This window comes from Sciurus vulgaris (genome assembly GCF_902686455.1).
Source record: "Sciurus vulgaris genome assembly, chromosome: 10".
Classification (NCBI taxonomy): domain Eukaryota; kingdom Metazoa; phylum Chordata; class Mammalia; order Rodentia; family Sciuridae; genus Sciurus; species Sciurus vulgaris.
In genome coordinates this window covers 118,485,238-118,512,574 of record NC_136470.1, presented here as the reverse complement: position 1 = coordinate 118,512,574, position 27,337 = coordinate 118,485,238, and the positions used below count along the sequence as shown (strand labels likewise).

The 27,337-nt window shown below is 34.5% G+C and overlaps 1 protein-coding gene across 2 annotated transcripts in view; it reads right to left on the bottom strand.

The window, feature by feature from the left end:
* The window catches only part of ATP2C1 (ATPase secretory pathway Ca2+ transporting 1), a 141,090-nt gene that overhangs the window by 5,011 nt on the left and 108,742 nt on the right, over window positions 1-27,337 (bottom strand). For both annotated transcript variants that reach the window (XM_079101280.1, XM_079101281.1), the window contains 10 exons: window positions 23,711-23,881; window positions 22,275-22,372; window positions 17,132-17,182; window positions 15,405-15,571; window positions 13,796-13,864; window positions 12,782-12,898; window positions 11,723-11,870; window positions 11,118-11,213; window positions 9,878-10,019; window positions 8,157-8,281 (listed from right to left, as the gene is read on the bottom strand). In XM_079101280.1, coding sequence (XP_078957406.1) covers window positions 8,157-8,281; window positions 9,878-10,019; window positions 11,118-11,213; window positions 11,723-11,870; window positions 12,782-12,898; window positions 13,796-13,864; window positions 15,405-15,571; window positions 17,132-17,182; window positions 22,275-22,372; window positions 23,711-23,881 — 1,184 coding nt within the window. The remainder of the gene's footprint in view (window positions 1-8,156; window positions 8,282-9,877; window positions 10,020-11,117; window positions 11,214-11,722; window positions 11,871-12,781; window positions 12,899-13,795; window positions 13,865-15,404; window positions 15,572-17,131; window positions 17,183-22,274; window positions 22,373-23,710; window positions 23,882-27,337) is intronic.

Here is a 27,337-nt window from a genome sequence, read left to right as displayed (position 1 = left end):
AGAATATAAAGGGCAAGAGGTGACACTGAGGCCACACTGGAAAGAACGGAGAACCACCAAGAGAATGAATGGGCAGATAAGCTCAAAAATCAGAAAATAATGAAGACCAGAAAGAATTATCCCCATATTGAATATGTAGTCCCTCCAGCTCTTTTTCCTGTTATCAAGGAATTTTCTGTAGTTTTCAAATCTCAGTTTGAAAGAACCTGGGTATGTTTAAAGATAGAGGGAAAATAATTAAAAGTCGTACTACTTAGGAATCTTCCTGCAACTGCCAGGCTAATACCCTGGCCCTACTCCACAGCCTTAAGAAGGCCAAACCCAGCTTTCCCCTAGTAAGGTTGCCAGGTATCACTGGAGGTTCCCCCTACTACATGCTATTTGGCTAACTAGCACACCATGAACCTAGAGCAGCACCTGGAAGGCAGTCACCAAAGACCAGGTAAGACGATTTCACTTCCATAAAAGAACACTTACCAGTACCAGACTCCAATGTGGCAACCTTGTATTTATGATGGGATAGATTTGAGTGGAATACTTGGTATTCATCTCATAATGTCTTTAGATGATGTATTTCAGTCATGACAACTAAGTCATTTTGCTTTTGAAATTACTATTTCTCTAGGGTTAAAGTATTATAAACAAACCTTCTCACTTTCAGCAACAGCATTCTGAAACATACCGGAAAAGTTACTTTTTTTATTTCTGTCCAGATGTCTCAATGATGCTAAAATTCAAGTCCATCCAGCTATAAAGTTATAAGAACCTCATGTTGAGGAAGGAAATTTTTTAAATTCAAAGACATGACTGTATCAAGCCACATACCAGTGTGTTAAAATGAGAAAACAGATGAATTATAGTTTGAAAAGTGTTTCCAGCTAGTTTCACTGAACTTTATTTTTAGGGAGAAAAATCAAATTTCAAATGAATGCACAGCACTGTATATATACATCTCTATTCTTACTGATCCTGGCAACAATTTATGTATTTGGTTAAAATAGTTTAAGAAACTATATATACACATATACACAGTTTAAGAAACAATTTTCCTATTCCCACTTTTGAGACACACAAATTTTTTGTGCAGAATTACCTACTGTCAGCAGGATTGAAGAATACCTAGGCATTTTTTTCTTTGGGTGGGAGAGTCATCTGGTTTTAACTTATACACACTTAATAGATTTTTCATTTCAAAAGATTAGAATGTACCAATATTGGATTTCTGACAATTTGTAACTTTTTAAAAGTTATGCCATCATGTGAGTTACCACACAAGATTAGGAAAATGTTGTAGATGGTTTGTACATTAGGAATTTTTGGATCATTAACGAAGGGATTAGTACTTGAATCTGGAAAAACAACAGTGTTTCTAAGTAGGCACTCCTCTCCCCACATCCCCTGAATTTCCTGTCTGGCTCATCTGTGTTATATATTACAGGGACTAAATCAAAGAATGTTGATACTAAAAACAGGAAATCTACTTTGTAATGTCTCAGACATGTAATGTTTGCTATCATGGATACAGAATAACAATATGTAATGATGGAGAAGGGGTAATATAATCTACATGTGAGCAGAGGAATTTGCCCTGAAAAATGTGGAAATATTTTTTAAAATTAATACATATTAACAGTACTCAAAAAGGGTGTGGGGGGGTAAGAGTATCAATAAGAGATACTACTAAGTACTGTCAAATGTGAAATAACAGAATTTTTATGTCCTCATTAAAACTTCTATTTTTAAATTCAGCTAACTTCTATTTTTAAATTTCTTATTCCATTGTCATTTGTGTAGGGTGGGAAGTAGAAGAATTAGGGATTTGTCTGTGGATATGTTAAGTTAAATATACTTTTTAGGCACTTAACTGGAGATATCTGTCAGGCAGTTGGATATATGTCTGGAGTACAGGGAAAGTCTGGATCTTTGGATGCTAGATTTTCTCTTCTAATCCTCTATTTACAAATGTATCCAATGCCTGTGTTGTACTTTTTTCATCTGAGAAACCTAAGTTAATAGGTGTACCATCGAGGAAGGATGACATGGAAAGATGTTTTCAACATTGCTTTGATGGCCTCAAGAAAAAAAAAAAATCAAGGGGAGAGAAGTGTTGCAGCTCTTTTAGAACTTGTCTAGCAGGCTTTCTGACTATTGCTTGAAACCTCACCACCACCACCACCATCATAAACAAAAATCAAGGGGCAGGGTAGCCTCTGGGGTGAAATCTGGGAATGGTGATATCCACAAACCCAGGTTTTCAATCACACAGTACTGATACTATAGGCCATCTAGTACCCAGACTTATGAAAACGTGTCTTAAAGACAAACCGAACTAACTAACCCTATTATAAACCACTGTCTATTTTATAAAGCAGTAAGTCAGGAGTGGACTGTGAGAAGAATCTGCTGAGAAATATTGTCATCATTTTACCTTAGAAATGATAAATACTATGTAAATACATTTTAACTTAGAATGTTCTCTTAAAATAAGTTAGTACTAAATATTTTCTTCTCTAAGATAAAATATACTTTAGCTTATTTAAATTAAACCTTTTTCTCTGGAAGCATCTACTTCTCTTTTGTATCCAAGAAGGTAGGAGAGAACTGACAGTCACACAGGATCAGAGAGAGGAGGAAGAGGAGGAAAGAAGAGATGGAGGGAAGGAGTTTAGCATTATCAGAACACTTCACCCAGTGTTAGGAACGAGCCTAGTCCTGGTAATTGTTGGGACTACTAATAGCCAGCATGTCCTCCCTGTTGATGACGTTTTGGAAACAGTCTGAGACATTCTTCACATGGGAGACCCATAGGTGACTCAGACTGACATCAAATCTGCTACCAAATGCATCTGTCCCAGGGAGAACATCCTGTTGGGAGACTGGAGAGTAGAGAAAATGTTTCTCCAGTCCAGTGAATGTAATGTACAAGTCTATTTTCTTCCTCTTGAGTATCTATATGAGTAGGTGAGCTTTTTCTACAAAGGGTCAAATAGTTAAATATTTGAGGTTTTGTGGAGCCATATGGTCCCTACCCCTACTCACTTTTACCATTGTGGCATGAAAGTAGCAACAACCAATATGTAAATGAATGTGTGTAGCTGTGTTCCAAGAAAACTTTATTTACAAAAATGGGCAGCATGCAGACTTGTCCTGCATGGCATCATTTGTCGACACCAAAACCAACAGCTCCATGTAGATAAATTAAGGAGGATTACAATAAACTGTTTCCCTAACCTGTAACACCTCTAGTTAATTAATGGGCCATACAGACCAGCCCCATGTAGAAAGACACTTACACAATCTAATGCCATCCTATTACGCAGCCTTCTTAGAAAACAACATGAATGAAAACACAATTTATAACTTTCTAAAACTGATCTAATAGTACTTAAATGTAAAATCTGTCATGTTCTTCCTATCAGGCATACATTTTCTACATAATCACCTATTTATTTAAAGCTTGCTGTCTGCTGCTCCAAGGATAGTTTTGTAAGACTTGTACACCAAGTGTTTCATATTATGCCTGTAAGATGCAGACTGATGAAAAAGAGTAGTCAAGACATAGTATTGTTTTAATGACCATAAGATGGCACCAAATTGCCACTTCTCAACTAAAGTACACTTTGGTGTACTTATCACAGAAGACTTAAATAGATAATCATCTTTAACATGGTTGAATAGATTTGTATCTTGAAAAAAAAATGTGTTAGCACATCGTGAATTCAAAAGCTAGAAATACTGAGCCCCAAAATGGACTTCTGGTACACATGCAAAACTGTTGCCCAATTTCCAGCATTAAGTGTTCACGTTACTGTGAAATGTGGTTTCTATGCAAAAGGTTACAAAATAAAACAATGCCATTACTGCTTAACCAAAACTGGCGATGGGGCAACTTTTGGTTAGATATGAATGGGAATTCTGCCAGACCTAACAACCAAGGAACCACAGACAAGGTATTTATCAATTTGGCTAGAATTGACCAAAATGGTTTAAAAATAAAAAAGTCACTACCTGGAGTAGTTGAACAAATAAAGGCCTTTACTAACACATCATACACTCAGGCATATACAGGAACACTGATGGACTTAAGAAATAATTTCCAAGAATGAAAATGGCTCAAATACTTGCTTCCACTTTTCTGTCCCAACTTCAACTCTTAACTTTATCTTTAATAAAAAGAGATAATTATGTCAAATTTCTGTCTAGCTTTATCAACAAAAAGCTTAAGGAATACTGCCCCTTTTGACCTGGAAGTAGAGTGTGTTGGCACACTCAATGGGATATGAGGCTAGAAAGGTCCAAACAAATATGAGCAAGATGGAAGAGGAACCAAAAGATACTGTTTTCTACTCTTCTTCCACAATTACTTGTTTGGAACAAGTAGCTATTTTCCAATGTTAATGCTCTTCACTCACTGCACAGTAAATTCCATTCTAAGTTGTGTAGTTATTCAACATACATACAATCTGCAATGTTTTATGCAAATACCAAGAAGATGTGCTACCAATTATTCACAACACTGTTTTCCAATTGGTAACCTAAAACCACACTCATTTGGAAGCTCTATAACAAAAGAGACTTCAATGTTTTCTGTGGTCCTTACATTGTGAATTTAGAAAACTGTTTACTGATTAAGTAATCACTATGTTAAAGGAACTTTAAAAAAAATCTTACTCTGCCAAAGCTAAGTATACTCCCACTTAGTGCTTTAATTTTAGCAAAAATCAAAAATGGAGTGGGGGGAAGCTTTTAAAGGGAAATTGTTTTTCTACTAGCTTAGAATTAGCCCTGGCTTTGATTATCTGCTTTAGAAACCTCATCTACATGTCCAGTGGGAAATCTCAAGGCTACTATGAACCTCACATTTCAAATGGGCCTGTGTCCCACTTGTATTATTCAAAACAACTCAGAGGAGGAAATGTTTATCTGGGCTCACAGTTTCAGAGGTTTAATCCATATTCAGCTGACTCCACTGCCCTGGGTCTAATATGAAGCAGAAAATCATGGTGAAAGGGCATCTCCACTCATTGCAGCCAGGAAGCAGAGAGGTGGGTGGAGCCCGGGACAAAATAAGTACTCCCCGAGTCACGCCCCAGTGACCTACTTCTTCCAGCTACACCTCACCTGCCTACATTTACCACACAGCAATCTATTCAAATTATTAACCCAAACAGACTAATTCCACTGACCAGTCAACAACCATACCAAATTGCTGAGCTCAAGGAAGCTTAACAATCAGGATAATCTGTCACATACCGGTTAATATTAATATTTATTCACACCATATTTTAGCAGGCAAATCAACTACTGTTTGGATTTTAGGAGCTTTGAAAACCACTTCAAAGATTTTCAAAAGCCAATATCAAAGAAAATTTCTAGTGCAATTGTGCTGTATTCATTTTAATGTATGTGTATTTGTTAAATGTGCAGAGATCACTATTAACTTTCTAAAAATAGTTTATCGGTTTTACTACCTACTATCTCTGTCCATGAGCTTCTGAAGAGCAAGGATGCCATTATTTCTCTACTCCTGGTTATAGTCAGGTGCTAAAAAAATGTTTCATGAAAAGATAATCAATTCATCCACCTAACTTCTTGGGTGAGTCATATGTGGAAGTAAACTGCACATCAATTGCCAGTTAACAAAGGCAGAAAGAAGGGTAAACCTAATTAAGGTTCTTCTATTTTACACATGGCCAATGCTCACTTATACACTATGTGTAAGAGATTAAAACAATGTGATTTCAGAAAGATTATAATTTGAACAGAGACACCATGTGTGGGATGAAAGGTTAAAAACATGTCATCCTTCTACAGGTTGTTTAATGCTATTAAATAAGGGCTGAACTGGAGAAGGGAGGTTCTTTGAGTTGGATGGTTTTGATTCTGTTTCATCTCTGTGTTATGCAATGCCCAGCACAGATGTGCTCAGTCTTGTTTTTATGTGGCCAGTTTTTATCATTTGAGAATTATGTATCTAAATAGTACATTATTACTATTTCTTTTCTTCTCTGGTGTTACTCACTACAGGGTCAAAAATGACATAAAGTAATCAACAGGGAAGAACAATCAAATTTTATCATTAGAGACCAAGAGTCCTAGGGCTAGAAAATGGGGCAAAAATTTAAAATTTCAATATTAGCACATTTAACTCATGCATGCTAGTCTGGATTGATATATTACAAAAAATTGAAATTTGGATCAGTACTATATATTTTACTTCTTTTGAAATCAAAGAATTTCCACATCTTTAGCATCCATACAGATTATTTTAATGCTAACAGCACTAATTAGGAGGTGATTAACTTATGAAAAAAAACCTTTTATTTTTATAGATCAAAAATCAAATGAAAAGACTGGTACATTAATTTGATACAAGTCATATTCCAAACCTAAAATGCAAAACAAAAGACTGATGTGCACTTACTATGTACTTCACATCTTTGTAACACAGAATAAAAATCATTACAAAATTTAGGTATCAGGTATCAAATCACTAAAGACAGTTGACTAAACAATGGCTTCCATGTTCCAGCTAATGAGAGAGGATAATGTACATTTGAATATTCAGCCTGAAAGAATAAAGAAAAAGAAAGTGCAGACAATTCATCTCCTTGCACTTACATTTCAATAATAAGGGCTCAAATAATGGATATTTTCCCTGTCAATGACAGTTTTTCAAAGCTAACGCTTGCAATTTAATATTGGATAAAAGCTTGAGAATAGTTTATTCTGACAGTTTATAAAATACAGAATTCACTAATTTCAAGAAGAATTAAAGCTATAAGAATCTGAGACTATTTCTCTTTGTACAGAGAAATATTCAACAGGAGAACGGATGTTTTTGAATTTCTGGCCCAAACTTGCTATACATTCAAAACAAATTGGTTACATCTAACAAACTTTTTAAAAAACTGATGGCATTACACAAAGCAGATATATCTGTTTCTCTAGCAAGCCCAGTGAAACAAAAAGAAGATAAGAGAACAGATGGTGGAAGTAGAAGGGACAGACTCAGGGCTGTGCAGTACCTGATGTGAAAGAAGCTGCCTGGAAGATGTATGAAGAGCAGCCAGCACAGGATCTTTCCTGCAAGCCCTCATTCATAAACCCTCTAAAGGTTTGGAACTTTTTTATTATTTAAGTATAGTAAACTACACTTCCTAAGAAATATACTTAAAAATACACATACAAAATAGTAAAAATAATAAAATTCAGTTAATTCAGTTGAATTGGATTTATATTTAGAGGATGACAAGATGATATTCAACAAATTATATATTTATATTTAACTCAAAAAGAAGACATGACATGTTAATATAATTCATTATAAATTTCATTCCAGTCTCAAATGTTTTTGAACCTATGACTGTTTCAACTACAGACACTGTTACTGTAACTAGAATGCCGCTTGATAGCCCTGCACTAATTCTGCTAAACCAAAGACTCACATCTTAATTTAAAAAAAAAAAAAAAAAAAAAAAAAAAAGCAACCATTTACACTTACTAAGAAAGGCAAACATTTACTTCAAATTGCAGTATATGCTTTTCAATCACAAAAAGAAAGAAAAGAACAGTGATCTGACAGTGGTCACATCCTGTGCAAAAACCTGAAATATAAAAATGGTAGCACAAGGTATCTGAGCTGCTTACATTGCAGGAAAAAGAAAATACAGTAGCTGAAATATGGCACTCCTGGGAATCAACTTCTAAATCAAATAGAATGCCTTTGAAATGATTAAATTTATTTGTGTATTAGTAAGAAAGCCCCACCACCATAAATAGTACAATATTTAAAAATAAAAAATAATTATATCTATCTTAAGATAGTGTATTTGTACGTTAGACTTAAGTGCAGAAGGTGATTTATGTTTTGCCTCTTTTTTTAATTAAATTACTGCCCATATGCTTTATAAAGTCTCACTCAATCGCAAAAGCCAATTTAAATCAAGGAATATGTTATCAAAGTTGCATAATTTCATTTGGGACTGCCAGCAGGATAAAGTTTCAAATCAAGTCTTTAACATTAATGTTCATTTTAGTCAATGAAAAGTTTAAAAGTTCTCAAATCTTCATTATCCTCTTGAACTTGCCCTTCTAAATGATCCTCAGACTGCAATTCCTAGTTTGCAAATAAAAGAATGCAATATGCATCATACTTCAAGAAAAGACGACGATGTCGAACTAACATGCTTCTGGATCTTTTCCCTGCTCCTTTCAACCTTCTTTATAATTTCTGCCACTATGCACACTGACGAAGTGAGACCCAAAAGAAACAACAGATCTGCAAGAGAAAATAAGGTGGGTTTTACCATTCTTTGACACTTACTAGTCACAAAGTTAGCAGCTTACATTCTGCTAGCATTTTTACCACAGTTTTAAAAATATTTTTTTCTCAATTACTTCATGAAGTAAATATTATTACCCTCACCACCCTTTTAGAAATTACTGCTCAAGGAGTTGTAACCAATGTGACTGAAAATGCCTATCTGAAGATTAAATATTTTGCAGCAACATATTCTATTTCAAAGTCTAGAAGACTATATTTCCAATAGTATCCACACTATCTCAATTCTTATTTATTGCTTTAAAAAATGCTTAAAACTGTTTTTAAAGGAAACAATTTAAATATGGAATTAAAATATTAAAATTAAAATAGTTGAATTTTAAAGTGAACTTTAACTTACACCAAAAAATAAAGTGAAATATTGTAACTACTTTTCAAATTAACTTTAAAAACTCAAGAATTAAAGACAGCATTCCCATCAAATATTCTGTTCCTCACACAGAGGAAAATGAATTTTTTAAATATTTTCTTTTCTTTTTTTTTAAGTTGTAGATGGACACAATACCTTTATTTTATTTACTTTTATGTGGTGCTGAGGATTGAACCCAGTGCCTCACATAAGCTAGGCAAGCACTCTACCACTAAGCCACAACTCCAGCCCAAGAAAATGAATTCTTAAATGACTGATGCATACATTTAATGCATGGTATATGAAAAAATAAGTGTAATTCACAGAATTATAAAACTATGCTTTCAGGGTCAGAATGACATTTCATAAAATGAGAATGTGCAAACTAACAAGATCAGTTTTTTAAAATTTCAGTTTTATTCAAGAGCAATATTTGTTTTCACTGATCTTAAATCTAGTTCTTTCTTCTTACAACATGGGAAAAGTTATAAACTACAATTACCTTTTTTTGGTACAGGAGACTTGCTGATCTACCGTGACACATCCCCAGCCCCTCGCTTTTTTTTTGAGACAGGATCTCACTAAATTGCTTAGGGCCTTCACTAAATTGTTGAGGCTGGCTTTGAACTTGTGATCCTCCTGCCTCAGCCTCCAGAGCTGCTGGGATTACAGGAATACACCATGGTACCTGGCTAAACTATAATCACTTTATAATAGGTTTTGGTTTGCTGTATTTCAGAAACACCAAATATAATTTTATAACAATTGATAACCTATAAAAAGAAAAAAAAAACAGGCCAGGCACAGTGGTGCACACTTGTAATCCCAGTGACTCAGGGGTATAAGACAAGAAGATCACAAGTTCAAGACCAGCCTGGGCAACTAAGCAAGGTCCTATTCTCAAAGTAAAATAAGAAGGGGTAGGCATGTAGCTCAATGGTAGAGTTCTTGCCTAGCATGTTCGAAGCTCTGGGTTCAATCCACAGTACCGCGAAGGAAAAGGAAAAAAACAATTTACCCCTAGAGTAAAGAGAATGACTCCCTGAACTTCCCAAATGAAAAAAGGAATCCTCTTTTCCAGGTCATGTCAGTTACCTTTCGCATTTCACTATCTTGAAAGAATTAATAGAACAAACATTGTAAAATACAATTCACCTAAAATATATAAAGACAACATTTTTTACCCAGTATACTTAGGCTCTCCGTTTGAAAAACCTTCTGAAGTGGAGGGAAGTAAATAACTAGTAATTGTCCCATAATGGATCCAAGAACCGCATAGCAAAACATTTTATTACTGCAGAGTCCAATCTCAAACACAGACTTGGTCTGTTGGCAAAGCAGAAAGTTCAATTATTACTCCTTGGTCATACAAATAACTTCTGTATTATTATACTTATTTTCAATTTTTAATAATTAGTATCACTGGGTAGCTTTGATTATCAATACCATGAAATCTCTTAATTCTAACTATTATTTTGAAATCATTCAGGTAGAAAAAAGGTACATTTTACAGTAACTTTTATTTATCAATAAAGGGCTTTCTTAAAGTGAGACTGTATGAGACCACAAAAAGAAAAAAAGCTCACTTCAGCATAAAGCACTAAGAAACTTTGTATTTTGCGAAGTCTTTCCTATTCATTCATTGTGGTAGATAATCTAAAATCTTAAAGAATGGATCTAGTAATGTGTCTACAGAAAAAGTAAAACTATCTTTTATAAAACAAAAACACGAATACTACATCTTCTTCAAAACAGTCTCAAAATTAGAGATAATCCAGCCTTCTTACAAAATTCTAGTATGACAAATGGTGACAGATACAGTTAAAGATTCAGAGTGCTTTAAAATTTAAACAAATAGTTACTGCCTCAGATAGAATTAGTTTTCAAGAACAACATGCTCTGAAAAAGCACCCTCAAGGTACTAATCCATTATATTCTATTAAAACACTTTACGACCAAGAAGAAGCAATCACACCTATTGTTAAGACTTGTGAAGAAAAGTAAAATTAAGTGTCCTAAACTTTTACACACTGACAGAGATTGATGGCAAGCAATTTGTTCTGGTCCTTATTCCAACACTCTCCTAAAATGAGACATACCATTTTAGCAGAGCATCTGAGGTTTGTCCTATGTTGAGATAATGTTAACCTGAATATTTCCTATAGCTATAACTTATAAGGTAAAGGAAGAAAGAAAGATATCTGTGATTTTCTTTGATCTTTCAGTTAAAGGTAGGGTTTAGCTCCCCAAGTGCTTCAACCTTATTGTTCACCAATGGCACAAGTTAGTAAGAAGGCTGTGCCTGGCACTGTAATCTGTGGCTGCAAAACCAAGTAAAACTAAAAACTCCCACTTCCTGGCCTCCTCACTAGGAAAAGAAGCTCTATTCAGTTGGGCCAATTAGCTAAGACTTATGACACATGCCTGAGATCTGGAACTTAGCGCATTGAACATGTCAAAAAACACGAAGCATGTGAATGTCATTGTTGTGTCTCGAGGTGTTATAACATTGTCTCGCAGCTGTGGACAGAAAAAAAAAAAAACAAAATAACTTTTCAATGGCTGAATCAAACGATCACATATTGCATACTTTTGAAATGTTATTATTTTCCTTCTATTATGATAAATAGCTTTAGTCTAAGATACAAAACATGTAAGTTCCTTAAATTTCCTATAGCCAGTGAACAATTGTAGTTGTACATAGTTAAAAGTAAAAAAATCTTTTCATGAACTATATAGTTTTAAATACATTTATTATTTAATTACAATAAAGTTGTTCTTCAAGGCTCAGTTTTTCTACCCAAAATTTCATGTATTAATTTTATTGTCATATGTCTCTGCAAATTTAAATGATTTCAAGTCCTAAGCCAACAATTCTATTAACCCAGAGAACAAAATAGAAGCTTAAAATGTTTCTATCATATTTTTTACTCAAAGAAGTCTTTTCAGTTTTCTGTGTAACACACCAAAATAACTAAGAATCCTATCATACAAAATGCATAATATAGCTACTTATCCAGTGAATATACCTCACGCCAGAAGACAAATAAAGTCCCACAAACAATAATTATTGATGAAACAAGTATTTTAAGTATCAAATTCTTAGTCAAAATGCTGTCCTTCCAATTGCGAGGAGGTTTACGAATGACATCTTTATCCACCGGTTCTACTCCAAGACTTAAAAGCAAACAGAAAAAGGAATTACTTTAAGTGTTAAGGCTTGGATCTGTTACTTTTAAAACTAACTAAATTCAGTTATCCAGGAATCTAAATACTTTCTTATGAAAACAAAATGTTGAATCTTAAGAAAAACTTATTTATGACTAGTCAAAAATAACCACTGCTAGTTCTACCAGCATATGCCTATAGTACCAGGTAAGTGAGGCCTGACATGAGGATTTCTTGTGCCCATGAGTTTCAGGATACCATGATCAACATAACAACCCCCTCTCAAAATGAAAACAAAACCAGCCCAACGACTGATTTTATCACTGTCTCTTTCCTCTTTCACACTTATTTAGCACAATTTGATAGACAACTAATAATCTGCCTTCAAAACACTAGACAATTTCATTTACATGTAAAATTATTTATTTCAAATGCATGACCTACCAAGAGGGCTTTGAAATGTCTTTCCTACAAGGCGTTTTGACTAGGATGATCTGTTGCAATGGCCAATGATATGTATCACTCAACTACCTCATTGTTGTAAAATAAAACAGACACTCAAATTCTTCAATACTTTCCAAGTCTCTAGTATTAACACAGAACCTAGGTAATGACACTGTACTCAGACATTCCTCCACTGCATTACATTCTTAGCAATAAAAGGCTTATTGCAGGATAGGGGGGACTTACCTATTCTCTGATATATTCTCAACCAAAGGGTAGGTGAGTGACATAACATAAAGGCTCAGATCCATGTTACATGAACAAACATTCAAGAGAATAAATGATATGCACATATCACACAATTTATAACAAATATGCTACTGCCAATTTCTGACATTATCCATAATAAAATTTTAAAACAATAATTAGGGCATCACAATTTCCTTATCTATCTAGTTCAAACATGAAAAACTAACCTCTGAGCTGGGGGTCCATCCATAATAATATTGATCCATAAAATCTGCATTGCATTGAGAGGATTAGGAAAGTTCATTAATGTAGCCAATGAGATTAAAGTTAATGCTGCTATACTCCTGTTGAAAAAGAGAGTCATTTAATCTGTCAGCATAGTAAATTTTCTATTGATTTTGTGGTGATATTTTTCTAGCATTTAAAAATCTCACATTACTACTGTGCTTTTAAAAGAAGCCCAGAACTCAAATAACCTATGCTTCATTCATGTGAACATTTAAAACCTAACATTATTTAGCAAAATATTTTCAACAGCAAAGGGAAGAAATTTTTTAAATCTACATAACAGTTTCAACAATATTCAACAGTTTTGTTTGATTGTTTGGCTACAGAAAGTCCTTCTATTTTGGGGGGAAAAAAACAGAACACTAAGAAGAAACACTGAGATATGACCTATTCCACTCCTTCAATTTCAGAAGCTACTAAATAAATCCTGAAGTTTTATACAGTTGTCCCTCAGTATCCCTTGCAGGATTGGTTCTAGAAATCCCTGAAATACCAAATTCCCAGTCCCTTATATAAAGTGGCACAGTATTTGCATATACCTTTACATATTCCCTTGAATACTTTAGGTCATCTCTAGATTATTTACAGTACCTAATACAATGTAATGCTACGTAAATTGTGGTTATACTCTATTGTTTCAGGTATAAAAACGAGGAAAGTCTATAGATGTTCAGAACACATACAATTTTTTTTTCCAAATATTTTCAATCCATACTTGAATCCACAAATGTGGAAACTGCAAAGGACTGACCAAATACTTTGATGATGATACAGACATCTAATTATCTTATTGAGAATCCACTTATCATGCCATTTCTGTATAGTAATTCTCTCTCTCTTTAGAAAACTTACTTATAAACAACCCTCAGTAATACACAGAAGTTTCTAGGTAAGTTCTACTTTCCTATAATTTATCTAAAAGAACCAAGCTGACAAATTTATTGCAAACTTACGTGCTCAGTTGAAATCTAACAAAATTTTTTATGTTATTATAAATTCCTTTACCCTCTTCAATTGCGGACCTGAAATTTTAAAAGTAAAGATGAAGTCAGAAAATTTCACATAAAAATAAAGAAAATTCCATATAAAAATAAAGATATACCTGTGATAAAAGATTGTGAAGCTATTTTGACAATAAATTTCCAACTAGTATATGTATCAATTAAGAAAATAAATTATTAGCCAGGCATGGTGGCACACAACTATAATCCCAACAACTTCAGAGGCTGAGTCAGGAGGATCCCAAGTTCCAGACCAGCTTCAGCAACTTAGTGAGGCCCTAAGCAATTTAGCAAGACCCTGTCTCAAAATTAAAAAAACTTTTTGTGTAACTCAGTGGTAAAGTATCCCTGGGTTCAATCCCCAGTGCCAAAAAAAAATTTTTTTAAATTAAAGACAAAAAAGTCTATTATTTTCTTCACATAATTAAGACTAGAATATGAAAACATTTATTTCAGCAATGAACTAAAATCAAACATACTGACACCTATCTAAAGTAACTTCACTTTATTTTTTAATTCTTAAAAAGATATTTGAATATTAAAATAATAAACTGCCTCTCCACACAATGCTATATGCTTAAAGTACTAAAATGATAATCATCTTTACCTCTTTAAGCTCATTTTTCTTAAGAGTTAAATTAATATATGTCAGGAACTAAATGGCAATGAGCTATTGTTCCTACATACAAGTATATATACTATATACTACTAGAGAGAAATTAAAGGACATTAATTTACAAAAAGTCATAAATTCTCTTTCATTTGGCTCAATCTAGGAAAATACGTATTTTTTAAAACAACTTCTTTCTTCCCAGATTTTTATACAACTTTAAGCAGGGAGAGGAAAAAACAAACATCTTTATAAGAGTTTGGCAATGCTCTGAGTTCTGAACTCCCAAGTACATTTCTTTAAGACACTATTAGGTAACAAAGTATCCTGGGACACGAAATTATAATTTAGCACTGAAATGAGTAAAGTTCAGGCCACCTGACAGGTTGAGATTACAATGACATCCATCTAAACATTGTGAAACTGACACCAGTGGGTATTAAACTGGAGTCCTAAATCAATTGGAAACTGGATGAAACAATGCTATTCAAATTTAATAAATTATATCATGAATGAGAGCAATATGAATCTACTACTGATACAAGGAAATAAGAATGGATGTGAACTTCATAATTTTTAATACTTACTGTAAGGTCATACACATGCACATTCCTAAGAACCTGAATTTAACTAAAAGGCTCCTAATGAAGGTCCACTGTTGTACCAGTTTTAGTGCCCAGAACAACATGATACCTAGCTGGCATTCAGTATTTCTTAAAAGATCAGCCTTACCATTTATTATGTCTATTCAATCCATACAAATCATTTTCTCTACAACTACACACTAGGCCAGAAAACATGATTAATCTAGAAACAATTAATTAATAAATTTGCTCAATTTTAAATATTGTTAGTTCTTTTCCAGTTGAATCATCTGGGGATGAGATGGGGAACCATCTGGGGAAAAGGACAGAAGATTCTCTTATATGCATTCACTGAAACAAAGCTTACATTATGGTTTGGAAATCATCATCCACCAGGATCATGTCTGCTGCCTCTTTGCAAACATCTGTGCCAGTCTGACCCATTGCGACTCCAATGTCTGCAGCCTTCAGAGCAACTGCATCATTTACTCCATCTCCTGTCATGGCTACAACTGACCCATTTTTCTGTAGAGACTAAAGAGGGCAGAGAACACACTGGAGTGAGGAATCTGATGATAAAGTTGTTTCCGTACAGATATGGGCTAAACAAACATGCTCAACTATTTTTTTCACAATAACACAAACAACCCATTTTTTCAAAAAACTTAAACATGTGGAGTTTTTAATAGAATAAAGTTTAGGAAAAGTTGTTATTAATATTTTCATTTGTGAGAACTATGAGTATATCAACTACTCAATGATTCTCAGAGAGGGACAATTTTGTCTCTAACAATATCTAACAATATTTGAAGACATTTTTGATTGTCTTGGCTTGGGGGATGCCAAAGTATCTAGCCAGTAGGGGCTAAGGATGTTGTGAACCTACAATACACAAGACAGCCCCTCACAACAAACGACTATCTAGTTCAAAATGTCAAAAATGCCAAACTGAAAAATTCTGAACTATATACAATAGCTGGCTATTGTCATTAATAAATTAAACTCACTGAATACTATGACAGTTACTTTTATGTACAGTCATGTGCTACATAACATTTCAGTCAATAATGGACCACATATACCACAGTGGATGGAGCTGAAAAACTTATAATGCCTATTAAAATCCAAGTCCTCACATTACTGCACAACACATTATTCATGTTTGTGGTAAAGTTAATGTAAACCTGTGCTAATAGTTGTATAAAAAATATAGCACATAAATTACAATATACCTGATAATAATTATGTATTTACTATACTTTTTACCATTATTTTAGAGTATACTATTTAGTTAAAATAAAGAGAGAGAAAAGTGTACTGTGTCACACCCTTGTGTTTACCACATCTCTTGATTACATCAATAGGCCATGATGAGCCAGGATGGAGGCACAAACCCTAAAATCCCAGAGGCTTGGGAGGCTGAGACAGGATGATTGTGAGTTCAAAGCCAGCCTCAAAAACTTAGCAAGACCCTAAACAACTCAACAAGACTCTGTCTCTAAATAAAATACAAAAAAGGGCTGGGGATGTGGCTCAGTGGTTAAGTGAACCTGGGTTCAATTCCTGGTACACCACACCCCCCAAAAAAGTGATGCTGAGTGACTGACCTACACCATCTAAGTTTAGTATACTCAAGATATTCGAATAGTGAAAAAAAAATCACCTTAGTGATACATTTCTAGAACATATCCCTGATGTTAAGCTATGCATGGGTACATTTGGTTAATAAATCTAAGTAACCACAGTCTTTTAAACACTATTCACACTCTTAAAAAGCTTTTTTTCTTGTATATATTCATTTTTTAACTCATCACTATTCCCATGGGGATGATGTGGCCATGGACCCTGTCAGAACATACTGCTACACTATTTAAACTGTTTAAAGAAGGTTGTATTTGCAAATATTCATAAAGTTTTCTTCCACATCTTCCTAATTAAATTCTCTATTAGTGTTTCCACATCAAGCTCTTAAAAAACTATGCCAGTTTTGCTTCACAATACTTCTGACTTTGGTGCTCTATCAATACTCCTTGTAATACAAAGTGGCAGTATTTTGTACAGAGAAATAAAGCAATCTGATTTTTAGACACCTACCTTGATAATTTTCATCTTGTGTCTTGGACTAGCTCTGTAAAATACTGCAACCTGTTAAAACATAGGATGCATTAAAATTTTTCACTTTTAGGAGATATCAGAATAACACATGCATTTATAATAATGATGACTTTTTAATAAATTCAAGCTGTATTTAATTTGCCACACAGATCAAACTTAATATGCCATATGTTTGTCAAGACATTTGATGGTCATTTCAACCTTTACCAAAAGTACCATGGGAAATAAACAATCAAAACAAGCCTTCCAATTTATATGACAAGGTCTAATAATGAAAATAGCCTTATTCTCGGGAGTGCTACAGACATGGAAAAGAAAACATTCTCCTCCATCTGTTGCTCATGACACTGGTGTACAATTAAAACGATCCTTCCCTTTGCTGTCTTCACTGCTCACTTTTTTATATTTAGGATAATCATTAGCCTTCTTCCAATGGACATCTGCAACTGCTTTATGATTTCCTCTCTCCAAACTATACATTTAAACCCTTCTTTTCTTATCCCTTTTCCAGTTTCCTGAAACCTTTTCACTGTGCCCCAAAGTCAGTCAACCAACAAGTGCTGTATCTCAACTCTGCCATGTTGCTTTAACCTAGGTTTTTCACAACACTGTACATCCCTGTAGCCTGCGGTACCATACCAGGGCAGCTCAGAGGGGGTGCATGTCCTCCATTCTCCCTTCACAAACACCTCAGTTGTAATGTCCCAGAAGTTTATACTTGCCACTAACTGCAGGCATTCACTGTTCCTGTACCTCTCAGTTCACAAAGATCTTAACTTCAGCCTCACTGTCTCTCTCTTCAATATTCACAAGTTATGGTAATTCCAATACCCATAAAATGCACCATAAGCTCTTAGAAGACTAGGTTCCTATTAGTTCTCTCTTCTCCTTTCTCCAATCTACCCCTTGCCAGGCTTGTTCTCAACTGACAACCTTATTTCCTACTTCAGAGAAAACAGAATCAGAAGAAAATTTCCATAATTCCCACCACTCAGTGTCTGTCCAGGCACTATCCTTCTCTTGTTTTATGAAAGATGAACTGAATATATCTCTAGTACCAATCAAATATTTCCTTCTCCTACCAATTTAAGACCATTACTCAAGAAATTTTTCTCCATGATGCATCAATTTTTCCCCCTCACTGCTGAATCTTTCTCATCAAGCATGTTATTAATCCTTCCATTATTAAAAAAAAAGGGGGGGGACCCACATCCTGTCCCTTCCCATTACTCTTGCTGCCCCTGTTTCCTTTTTCTTTCTTTCTCGCTCTTTTTTTTTCTTTTTTTTAAATGAAAGGAATAACAACATGCTTAGGCAGTGATGGTGAAGATGCAGCAATAAAGGAAAAAACTGAGGGGAGAATTTCTGGAGCAAACCTCTGTAGGACGTTACCTATCTCCTGAATCCATCTCAGTCAGGTTGTTACACTACCACTGCACTAAAACCATCATCCAAGGACCACTCACCCATATCACACTGCTAATAAGAATGGTCATGTCTCTCCTAACAACCTCTTAGCAGCATCCTGACAATGCTGATCACTCCCCCGCTCCCAAAACACTTGGTCTTCCTCTTGCTTTTCTGGCTGTTCCTCTGATGCAGACTCTCCTGACTTCCCTGGTCTAAATGTTGGAATACATAAGGCCTTGTTTTATAGACTTTCCTTTAGATGCGGTCTAAGAAACCCCTATTCATTAGGGAAGCCCATCCAGTCTTACTGCTTCCGAAATCCAGACTGATGAAATCAATCCACCTACTTACTCTACATTTCCTCTTGGATGTCTCATCTCAAACATATCCAAAATTAAACAACTGTTATTTCCTCCGAATCTTATTCCTTCCTATCTTCTGTTAATGGCAATTATATTGTTGTAACTGTTAAGGCTCTGAATTTGGGAAGGCATCCTTAATTCTTCCCTTTTTCTCACATGCCTCAAGCAGTATGACAGCAAATCCTATTGACTCCACTCTCAAATGAATCCAGAATTCAACCACCTTACTCCAAATCCACTGCCAACTTCCCCGGGCCAATACTTCTCATCTGATTTTTCTTATTTCTGCCCTTGCCTCCTGGTATTTGTTCTTAACAGAATGGCTACCGTAAAAGTGTTAAAACACAAGTCAGATCACTATCTCCTTTGCTCCATCCAATGATTTCTCACTTTGCTCTATACAAATGCCAGTCTTTTCTTATCTGCCAAGTCCTGCATGAAGTACACACCTCACTCATTCCTCTTTCATCACTAATCTTTGCTGGCCTGAACTGTTTCTCCCACATACCAAGCACACTCACTTCAAGACCTTTGCCCTGTTCCTTCTCTGCAGTGTTCTTTCCTCAGACCTTACATGGCCTGCCCTTTCATTACACAGTACCTTCTCAGTGAGAACTTCCCAGTCATGCTCCTAAAATTTTGATCTGTCTCCTACCTCTATACCTCTCCTGCCTGCTTACAATGGTGCTCTTTAGCACTACCCCCATATATGTACAAAATTTCATAAATGTTAGAATTTAAGCTCCAAGGTAGCACAGATTATGTGTTCTAAAAATATGTGTTAAATGAATTATCAACAGAATAAATCTTAGTATCATCAAGACTTCACAGTTTCACTTTGGTAATATGTCGAAAATCAAAAGATTTTCTAAAAAATAAAAAAGATTCATTGAATTATAACATCACACTGCTGTAGGTTCTCTAGGTCCCATTAATCAAATAACTCATATTTGGAGAATACTTTTCCTTTTAAAATAAAGTTCATTTGGGCATACTGGCACATGTCTGTAATCCCAGCCACTCAGGAGGCTAAGGCAGGAGGATCACAAATTCAAGGCCAGCCTGGGCAACTTAATAAGATCCTGTCTCAAAATAAAAAAATATATAGTAAGAGCCAGGAAGGTAGCTCAGTGGTAGACAGTTTGCTTAGTACATCCTGGTCCCTGGGTTCAATCTCCAGTACCACAAAAATAAGTAAATAAATAAAATTAAGGTTCAAAAATCTATACAGAAACTCCTTAGTATATCTTCAAAAAAGACTAAGCTACGTATATACTCTAAGTATACTGGTAATTTTTAAGTGGAAGTTCTAATTACTGCAGAAATTGTGTAGCACACAGCACTAAAATATAACAAAAGTTTTTAACAAAAGCTGCAGACTGAACAGAACATTAATATAAAATGTTTACTTTAAATACTCTGGTTGTACAGAGCAAAATTTAGCCTTTGTTCCACATAGTTATTTTTTTTTTTAATTTTTGTAGTTGTAGATGAACAGCATGCCTTTGTTTTAAATGTTTATTTTTATGCAGTGCTAAGGATCGAATCCAGTACCTCACATGATAGACAAGTGCTCTGTCACTGAGTCACAGCCCCAGCCCCCACATAATTTTTGAAACTTGTAAATCACTCCTTTATAGCTACTGTGGGTTACCAAGAAATGACAAGCCACCAACTGCTGGACTCAAGCCATATTTTTTTTTTTATGTAATAGCAAATTTATTTGGCATGCATCCAGTACACCTATCAGCTGATTATAAGATTTCAACATTTCAAAGCTTTTAATGGAATCTCAAAAATAAGAGTAGCCACTAGAAGACAAAGAAGATCTCAATGTAAAGTGGAAATATAACCTGATTTTTTACATATGGCCATAACACCACCCAGAAAAACATTTGTTCTTTTAGTCCCAGAAAGAGTAAGTCAATCTTGTTGATTAAAACTACTGAAATTTAACGGACACACACAAACACCAAAAAAAAAAAAAAAAAAAAAAAAAAAAAAGAAAAAAGAAAGCCTAAAAAAATTTAGATCCAAAACACACACACAAGAGAAATTACTAGAAATTGAAATAGAAATTACTAGAAATTGAATAGAAATCACTAACTCAGAGCTTAGGTTAAACTTGGAAACATGAATTTTCCTTTCTTTACATTCTTTTAAATTTTATGTCTGTTTCTCAGTCTAGCAAAAGGGAGTAACAGTGACTACACTATACAAATTTGGATTATACTATGGAGACTTGGTTAATAGTTCAGTGGAAATATAAACAAATACCAATGTCAAAATCTGAAAACAGAGAATGACAACTTTTATCACTGGAAAATGTAGCACATACTCAAAGAAATCACAAATGGAAAACAGTGAGAGCTCCAGATATATTTAATATATAAGTAAGCAAAACTGCACACTCATTTTTAATTGGTTCTAGGTCAAAATGTTGAAAGGTTTAAAAAATGTTCCACAGAATCATGAAAAGGGAAAAATGAAAAATATCTGAATGAGGAACTAAGATGATTTTAGGATGTGGGAAATTTTCAGCAAACTGATGATTTAGAACAAAAGTTGTTTTATTTGTAACACTAATAAAAGAAAAGCTCCTCAGCTTTCTGCAAAAGCAGAAATTAAAGGACATGTTGGTTCTAAGAGTTACATGAATGCAAGATGAAATGGGGAAAAAGATAAAGTAGGGTGGGAAGAGTCCTGTTAATAAAAAAAAAAAAAACACTTTATTATAGTGAATAATAATAAATTATTATTTTTAAATAATTTCCAAACATAGCTAAATCTCAAATGTGTTATGCTAAGCAGATTCCAAAGCCTCATACCATATGATTCAATTTTTAGAGCATTCTGGAAAAGAAAGAAATCAGTAATTGCCAATTGCTGCAAGTAGGGAAAGCACTTGACTACAGAAAGACATAAGAGAATTGGCAGGTTGATCAAACTGTTACACAGCCTGACTGTGGTTATGGTTACAAGACTGTATGCATTTCTCAAAGCTCAGATCTATATATTTTTTAAAAAGGCAAATTTTACTGTATGTAAAAAATGCCCTGATTTTGTTTTTAAAATAATATACTCTCATATAAAAATAAAAACAAAAGGTTAAGAAATACAAAGTAATGATCTTTATTCATTCTCTAATTTATAAACACAAGCACTATTAAAATCCATAGTATTTCCTCAGAAGGAATGCAGTTCTTGCTCAAGTTAACAATTTTTCAAAAATATCCATAAAGACCACATCATGTATCACTTGTTCACAAGTAAAGTTTCATTAAGATAATAGTAATGGTCAACAGTCAGAATAAGGCCTCTCAGTCTAAAAGGCTTTAGGGCAGGCCTACCTTTGGTACAATTTGTGAAAGCTGCTGGACATCCATGGCATCTATTTCTTCTCCTGAGACTGACTGGGAAGTTTTAGAATACAATCCCAGACGACTAGCTGAAGTGATAAGAGAAAAATATAATGAACCAAATTGTTTCAATTTGACCAGTTAGTCAACACCATACTCAATATGATTTTTCACACTTTCTTTTTTAAGTATAAAATGTCTTTATATCAAGGAATAACAAGACAAACTACTAGTAAGAAACGCCTATCTGAATATATAGTAAGTCTGACATTTTATCGATCTGTTTTGTATTTACTTACAAATAAGAATGAAAAGTGTTCACTGTTAAAGCCAGCAAACCCTAGGAACCACAACTAGGACAATCAGGTTCTGCTCAGCAGCTGAATTCTAACCAAGATCAGAACGCTCTTTAAGTAGAGTATCTGAAGCCAGGCACGATAGTGGTGGATTTGTGGTAACCATGTAATCATATGTAAATGAAAATAACTGTTGAAAAGTTTTCTTCCAATAATATTGTTTCTAATGGCTTTAGATAATATAGTTTGGAACCCATACCCCAGAATATTAATAAAAATCAGAACTAATGGAGATTAGCAAACTCTTAAATTGATCAGTATGAATTATAATTTAGGAGCTCTGGGAAGTAAGTTTTCATACTTTTTTTTCCTTACATTTCTTAAGGAAATCTTAAGTAACATTCAAATTTTATATATTTTTATACATGTATATGTATAAACAATGAAAACAAATCAGTTTCTTCCTATTTATGTATAAGTCTGCTTTGAAAAATCACACTTAGGTTGAAAAGAAAAACTAAATTTCATATTTCCTTTCACATGCATGAGGTAGTACTTTTATCTATCAGTATACTGGATTATAAAGTTAAAAATAATCAATTATCTGTATGTGAATAAAATACCTGATTTCATAATAAATTTAGTTTCATTTATGTGTTTGTATACGTGTGTGTATATATATGTATGTATATATGTATGTGTGTGTGCATATATATACATATTTTTATTTATTTTTTTTAAGGCAGGGGAAAACATTGGAGATTGAACCCAGGACTTCAAGCATGTTAGGCAAGCACTCATCACTAAGCTACACTCCCAGCCCTTTTTAAAAACTTTACATTGAGAAAGGGTCTTGCCAAGTTGCTCAGACTTGCCCCAAATTTCGATCTTCCTGCCTCAGTCTCCCAAGAACCTGGGATTACAGGTGTTTGCCACCACACTGGGCTCAGTTATATGTGTTTAATAACATATCACTTTTTAAGCTATAATCAATTTTTGCCTATAATTTCATATAGAGTCAGAACAAAAAAGCTTTAAATGTAAAATTTCAATATGATGTAAACACAGAACAATATACTGCAGAATTTTAAGAAAAACTTTAAAAAATGAAATGAAACAGTCTAGTTATACCAATTGCAACTGCAGTCTCCTGTGAATCTCCAGTAATCATTTTTATCGATACTCCTGAGGCAATGAGTGTTGTAACGGCTTCTTTCACACCAGTTCTAGGAGGATCAATGATTCCCACCAAGCCAAGAAAGGTCAGCTGTCCAAGTTCAGGACCAGAGGCCAAAGCAAGAACTTAGGAAATAATAATAAAACCCAAAGAAGAAAATATAAGTTACACAAACATTAGAATTTAGTTGACAATAATTCACTTAAAATTGTGTTATCTGTAGATGTCATATCATTTTTAAAATCCAAAAATTTTACACACCAAGACATTATAGTGTAATGGTTCTTTTAAAAAGCTATTAAAAATTAAAATACATAAAACTACAGAACTGTTAAGCAGAGAAGGCAACTGAAGGAGAATGAAGAATGTTTTTGCAGATCAACAACATGCAACTACTTTCCACAGAAACTACTGCCTCTTTAGAAAAAACAATTCATTTTTCAGAGAATATATGGGTTTGTCAACCTTTAAAGTCAATTTTAAACAGACACTTTTGATGATGGCTACTAATGTATCTTTATCTTCCCATCTCACAGACCTCCAGAAAAATTCAAGTCAGAAAAGACGTCTGTATTAATCAGACACAACCCGTTACAACTGCATGTATAACAAACCCTGAAAGGTAAAGTTAATCTATAAAGTTATCATAAGACCAGTAATAACAAAGTTTAGGTTTTTTTCACTCTTTGCAGAACAGCAGTAAGTCTTTCTTATTTCTAACTGTGGTTCTCTAACAGTATATAATACCACTGTACCATTACTTTAAGTTTCCTGTCATCTCTGAGCACTGAAAATAGAGCATAGAGTACTATTCATTTAGCTCACTCTCAGAATTCTGGAACCTCTGCTAACTATCCTTATGCACCAGAGGGACATGCCTGCATCTGGGATATTATTAGAAAAGTCCCACAGAGATGAAAAGTATCTATTCTTATTCAAGCAGAAGGAATGGAGAACTAGAAAACAGAGCTCAAAGGCAAGTAACTTTTATTTTTCCAATGTAAGAGAGATACACCTAACTTTATACAGATGTGGGCCCTAAAGGCTTTCACTCTGAAAAGAATGAGCTGCTGTACACTCAACACCTGGTGCTAGGATAGAGGCAGATGGTAAAAGAAGGTGACAGTGAATAGCAATTTGTACATCTGCAATTCCAGGGAAGGGAGATAAGCTTGGAGTACTCCCAGTGGAGGGGTGAAACTGGTGGAAAGGCTAGTACCCTGTATTTACTTTTTCACATCTTTAGCACAAATGAAGATCTAATGATACCCTTAAGTCAAGGGTAGCTGAACATTTTTCATGTGGAATGCCTCCAACACACAGTCTAATTTCAAAATTTAAGACCACAAGAAATAAGTTTTATAAGATGCAACATAAGTACATATCAGTTGAAATTTAAAATGTTTTCTTTTCTTCCATTATGGCAAGCTCAGGGATTGAAGGAAAGGAGAGCACAAAGAGATGAAGATGAAGAATAGAATTTCCCAAACCCTATGAAACAAAAATTTTCCCCCCTAACAACTCTAGTCTTCTTCACAATGTTTTAACACAATACTATATATACATAAAACTTCACAATCCTTCAGATCAAAGTTAGTTAAAACAAAAAAACGTGAAAACTTTTGTTCCAAAAATTAAGAAAAACAGAAGCAGGCATCATAACTTTCAGATAACTTTGAGTTCTCTAAATTCACACCAACCCTGAAACTTTCTTTCTGTAAGGTACTAAGAATAACAAAACTCTAACACCTCCTTGTTTTAACAGTTTCAATGTTTTATTAAGGGTTGGAAATAAATCCAACAAACTGAAGGTGAAGACACCACAACAGATCAAGAGGTAAGAAAAACAGATTTGCATTTTGTGTCCCTCACACTTTAAAAATTAAGTGCATCTAAGCAAAAGTGGATAAAAAGAAGAGTCAAAGCCCCATAAGGGAAAGAGGTAACCCAGGGAGCAACACTCCCTCCCACCCTTGCATGCATCTTCTCAGGAACCCCTCAGGGATGGTGCTGTTGCCACTTGATACACAAGGTTTAGCAACAAAGACTGTTCCTGGCTACGTAAGCTTCCCTGCAGTGACCCTCAAGTCACCTAAGCTAGCCCTTACTTTAACAATTATAATTCTGGCCAAACCCTACCAGTTCCATTCTCTCAGACTAGCTTTTGGTGGGAATAGTCCTGTGCCTTGAAATAGGCACAAGGAAGGCAAAGAAATATCACCCTAAGTCAGACACTCTTGAGTTTCCTGTGGCTAGGGTCACTAAACAGTTTTGGTCTGTTCACATTCAGTTCATGTGGAACACTCCTGTGCCCACTTCCCGAGAATATCCAATAGCACTGCACATTGGCTTGATAAATTAATTTTTTAAAAAATTCTTGGGTATCATTTCACTACTCTTAAGCCTGTCCTAGTTCAACCAGAGAAGAGGTTCCTCCTGCCCCAAAACTGATTCTGGGAGAAAAATCTGCTGTGGCCACAGGGATTCTAAAGGCTTGAGAGTTGAGGTGTTGGCATGTTTATGACTCAAGTCTGTAGGAAAAAAAAAAAAAAATCACTTGAAACTCTAAAATCTTCTATCAAAGCCTCTGGTATTATGGAGGAGGAAAGGAGAAGAAAGTAATTTTCTTTAAAAACATTTTTCTAATATAAAAAGAGATCCATCTACACGAAAATTTTTCAGCCAGGAAGCTCTAACATTCTCTTTCCTTGGAGACAGACTGTGAGGTTCTGAAATGATCACTATACAGTCCATAACCCAGGTAGGATGCAACAAGTGATAAGGAGGACAGAAGGCGTGACTCTGCCTCAGCAGCCTGGGGAGTGATGCAGAGGCCAGGGAACAAAGCGTGGTAACAGGCTACAGGAACATGCTCTGATCCCCAGAATACCTTTCAAACCTAGCTTATCATAAAACCCAAAGTCTTATTAATCTCTCCAAATGTATGAAAGCCAAAGAATGCCCTCACTTAAGTGAACCACCAATAAGAACATTTTTCACATAACTTGTTTTCCTTTCTCTGAGCAACTATAGTATTTGACTTACATTTCATTAAAATTGTACAAGTCAACTCTTCCAATTTCTTTGGGAGAATACATAAATACATATATTCTGCATAAGTCAGATAACTATTTGAAAGGTAAGAAACAGGTACATGCCCCTCTCCACTCAATCCTATACTGTGTCCCTAGGAGAAGTGGCCTAATATATGGTACACAGCAGAACCCCACATTTAGGAGACAGGTAGACAGACAGACAGACAGACAGATATGCAGAATCTGGGCACTACTTCATCTCCCTGGTGAGCAGCAAAAGAACGAAGACAGCAGATGAGGATTAAGTTAGCATCACCTTAGTTTAAAAGATAAATTAGAGGCCCAAGACTTCCATTTTTAGGAAAGTATTTTAATTCTACTAATGATAAAGACAAGTGACAAAATAAGAAAAGGGTAACTTTTTTTAAAATAAAATTTCTATCACCCACTCAAATACCACTACAGATCTATAAGAACCAGAAATTTCATATTTTGCTGCATTCCTGACCTTCCATCTTTGGGGGCCAGTTAAACAACTGAACTAAA